At 47.4% G+C, this 4,323-nt stretch overlaps 1 protein-coding gene across 1 annotated transcript; it reads left to right on the top strand.

Moving 5' to 3' along the window:
• Positions 1-1,319: 1,319 nt before the first annotated feature.
• Positions 1,320-3,283, top strand: B3GALT6 (beta-1,3-galactosyltransferase 6). Its single transcript, XM_083163356.1, has one exon. The coding sequence runs from the start codon at positions 1,602-1,604 to the stop codon at positions 2,628-2,630; it is 1,029 nt and encodes a 342-aa protein (XP_083019482.1). The 5' UTR covers positions 1,320-1,601; the 3' UTR covers positions 2,631-3,283.
• The last annotated feature ends 1,040 nt before the right edge of the window (positions 3,284-4,323 follow it).

Genomic DNA, 4,323 nt, shown 5'->3' with positions numbered 1-4,323 from the left:
ATTGAGGCATTGAACACTAAAATCGCGTCCAATCTCACTTTTAACATTGATCCCTATGGGAAATCGCAGCCATCGCGGGCATCGCATCGCCCCCTTTTTTTAGTGCATTCGATGGCCGCGATGGTCGCGATGGGCGCCGTTCTAGGTAAAGAGTACCGTTAGGCCTGCCCCCTTTTCGCTGCGCAAGAGCCCCGCCTACTACAAATCGGGGGGGGGGGGGCGCAAACATGCCCTTGCTCCGGGCACCGTAGCACCTAGCTACACCACTGACTGTCATGCACATTACATCATCTTTCGGAGTGATCCCACTGCGCGTCCAGAGTCCGGAGGGCTCCGCCGCTGGGTGCGCTGAATGGCTGAGCTCATGCTTACTGCTGCTGGCACCCATTGTTTATTTAAATAAATATATATATATATATACAGTGGTCGAAGTGGGGCGGTATACGGGGGTATGCCATACCGCCACTTTAATCTGAAGATAAAAAAAAAATCCCCTCAGGATGCTCTCTGATCACTCAGCAGCGCATATTGTGCTTTTGTAATACCCCTGTACAACGGGGCAGTCTGGCAGGGGACGTTGATGGACAGGGGGGTGTCCGAAGGTGCGCACTATATTCACTCTTTACTTTTCCATACCCCCACTTCAAAATTTCCACTTCGACCACTGTATATATATATATATATATATATATATATATATATATATATATGATGTGAGGAAGAATGTTTTAGGGCTAGTATGCCCTTTTTCAAGACAACTTGGCAAGTTAGGACTTATCATTTAATAATGATTATATTAAAATAGGGGGGGGGGGGGGCAAAAATGTTGTGCCTAGGGGCGGCCTGACCCCTAAATTCGCCCCTGGTCCCAGCCATTCCGGGAGGATAGGCAAGTGTGGTGCAGTAATGTGGAAACATACGTGTCAATTTATTGTGATGGGAGAAAAAAAGAATGTTGTTTTGTCTACGCTTTGCAGGGTTGCAGCATTGTTACTGTGCACGTCTTCAGCTGTCAAGGGGGCCAGATGCACTAAGCTTCAAAAGTGATAAAATGCAGAGTGATAAACAGCCAGCCAATCAGCTCCTGTCTGACATTCCTCAATCACAGCCTGTGACATGACAGGCAGGAGCTGATTGGCTGGCTGGTTATCACTCTCCATTTCATCACTTTTTGAAGCTTACTAGCTTAGTGCATCTGGCCCAGGGAGAGAGCCAGCTGGACAGCTCGTCGCCTCGTGTTGACGTCACAACATCACACTAGCAGACAGCAGCCTACTGATGCGACGATTACTCAGCTGAGGGACTACAGCTCCCATGATGCAGCTGAGCCATAGCCCAGAATCAGCCGCCCCTGACTGTCACGGTGACGTCAAGAGTGTGCGACACTCACATCTCTCTCTCTGATTCGCAGGACCGGGAGGAGAGCACCGAGCCGTTATCGCGTGCTACCGGGAAGAGGAACCGCCGTCATTGGCCCGGATGAGGCCCGGAGCTGCTCGCGCCGGCCATCCGCGGGCGCGTGACGGAGGCTCGGGAAACCTGTCCCCGGTCACCGGGCGGGATGGCGGCGCAGTAACGGGACGCTGCTGCCTCCTTCCGCCATGAACGTGGTACGGCTGGTGTGTCGCCACAAGACGGCGCTGGGCCTGGGCGCCCTGTCTTTCTTCTCCATGGTGCTACTCTATCTGGCAAAGTGCACCTCAGAGACCCTGAAGCCTCCAGGCCCGTGGGGTCTCCCACACCAGCAGCCCCATGCCCCCCGCGCTCCCGGTGACCCCCAGTCCCTGGTGCCAGAGAAGATCACCTCCACCTTCCTGGCTGTGCTCATTGCCAGTGGGCCCAAGTACACAGAGCGGCGCAGCATCATCCGCAGTACCTGGTTGTCCGCTGCCGCCACCTCCCGCCCCCGCGGGGACCTGTGGTGCCGCTTTGTGGTGGGGACAGCGGGGCTGGGGGAGGAGGAAGCCACCTCGCTGGAGGTGGAGCAGCGAAGACACGGTGACCTGCTACTCCTGCCTGATCTGCGCGACTCCTACGAGAACCTGACGGCTAAGCTGCTGCTTATGTACGCCTGGCTGGACCGCCACCTAGACTACAAGTTTGTGCTGAAGGCTGACGATGACACGTTCGCCCGTCTGGATGTGCTGCTGGAGGAGCTGAAGCCCAAGGAACCCAAGCGGCTGTACTGGGGATTCTTCTCTGGTCGCGGACGGGTGAAGTCTGGTGGAAAATGGAAGGAGAGCTCTTGGGTGCTGTGTGATTATTACCTGCCCTATGCCCTGGGAGGAGGGTATGTGCTATCATGGGACCTGGTCCACTACCTGAGTCTCAGCAGAGAGTACCTCGCCCAATGGCAGAGTGAAGATGTGTCTTTGGGGGCCTGGCTCGGCCCTTTGGATGTAAACCGGGTCCATGATCCTCGATTTGACACCGAATACAAGTCCAGGGGCTGTAACAACAAATATATTGTCACCCACAAGCAGAGTATTGAAGACATGTTGGAGAAGCATCAGACCTTGGCCAAGGAAGGCAAGCTGTGCAAAGAGGAGATCAAACTCAGGCTATCTTACATCTATGACTGGGCAGTGCCCCCGTCCCAGTGTTGCCAGAGGAAGGATGGCATCCCATGAGGAAGAGCATCATAGAGTCCACTCGGGTTTATAGATCCCAATGCAAACCATGGACTTTAGCCTGCTAGACTAAAATAACTTTGTTTCACTATAGGTTTACCAGCACCATGCACTTTGGATATGTGATGTGTAAATTGCATGTATGGTTTTCATCAAGTTGATTTCACTGGTTTTCATACACCAGGTGTAAAATGTCTGTGTTGGTATTAACGGTCATAGTTCGTGTCCAGAAACTTTTCCTTTGATTCCCCCACCCAAAAAAATAATAATGTGAAGCTTCTTAAATGAGATCTCTCGGGTGAATCCGCACGTTGGATTTTTTTAGGAATTAAATAGACTGATCCCAATAGTTCTGTCAATCTATACTTGGGGATTGTTCATATTATGTTTAGATTTGTTTTATTGCATTGTGTACATGTTATTTGTGGTGTTTGTATGGCTCATTCCTTTTTTAGTGTCATTTTGCATGTTTTTGTGGCCGATTTATTTATTCATATCTCCTATCATAAAAGTTTAGGTTGCGTTTTAAAATCCTATTATTGCTAAGATTTTAAAATGCATGTTTGTGACCAATGGAAACAATAGCTAATGTCTGTTTCATGTGATGAATTTTGTATATAAAATGTAATTTCCACCCAAGTAATGTAAATTAACCCCCCCCCCCAGAGCTAACTGGAGCAGCTACATAAGGAACACTTTTTTAAGCATGTTAGCAAAATATTAATTTCCATTGTGTAGTAGTATTGTGCATAAATATATTTGCTGGAATACAAGCGGTAACTTAAACAATTTTATATTTAGGAATTGGTTAAATTAGATATTTAGAAATTTAAATAACCTTATTTATTTTGAGCAGCTATTCACGCCCTACCTCTAAAAACATTGTTGTAGGATTTTATTTTAAATATTGTTTGTAATATTTAATGAAAAAAAAGACCACAATAGATAATAAAACCTTTTATTTATATTAAAAATAGTGCTTTTTGCACACGCAACCATCAGGCCAAGCATGTTGAACACTTACTAGTACTGGTAGTATTTCATGTGTGACCAAAACATCCAGCAAATCTAATCATAATCCTGAAGCCATCTGCTTTCGTCTTAATGAAAATTAGCGGCAGTAATTTACCCCCTTGGTTAATTCACTTGTTGGCATAAATCCCAGATAAGCAGCACTGTTCTCACAGCCACTACCATGAAAACACATCGGGTCCAAGAATGTATCCTGGAACCTATGAGTTTTGCAAATTAAAACTGAAAACATTTTCACAAAGAAAGGTATAATTGAATAACCAGTGTCAAACATTGGGCAACAATACACCACTTTTTGTGTGTGTGGGGGGGTGGGGGGGATTTGAGGGGTGGCACAGAATTGTAGCAGGGATATCTCCTCCTTATTGCCAAGGCTTGACAATGTGCCTCCCAAACCATTCAGCTTCTTAGTTCCTTCCCCCCCCAGTGCCGACTGTGCAGCCCATCACTGCTGATCAGCGTCCTGGTGTCGCCCCTTATTATCAAGGCTTGACAATGCAGTTATGTCATTTGTCTCTTGAAGTGTAGAATCAGAAAATGATACATTATTTTAATTACACCAGCAGTTTTGTGAAGGCTTTTTGAGAAGGAATATAATCCTTATTCTAGTGTTCATTCTAGCACCCTGCTCCTAATAAAATCCTTGTATTTCCTCCTTCCT

Source organism: Crinia signifera, chromosome 19 (assembly GCF_055691185.1).
Source record: "Crinia signifera chromosome 19, ASM5569118v1, whole genome shotgun sequence".
Classification (NCBI taxonomy): domain Eukaryota; kingdom Metazoa; phylum Chordata; class Amphibia; order Anura; family Myobatrachidae; genus Crinia; species Crinia signifera.
The sequence above is the reverse complement of the archived record's forward strand: the minus strand, read 5'-3'. Positions and strand labels throughout refer to the sequence as shown.

Excerpts from the sequence above, each read along its gene's own strand:
- B3GALT6 (XM_083163356.1), top strand. The coding sequence starts at position 1,602 with ATGAACGTGGTACGGCTGGTGTGTCGCCACAAGACGGCGCTGGGCCTG.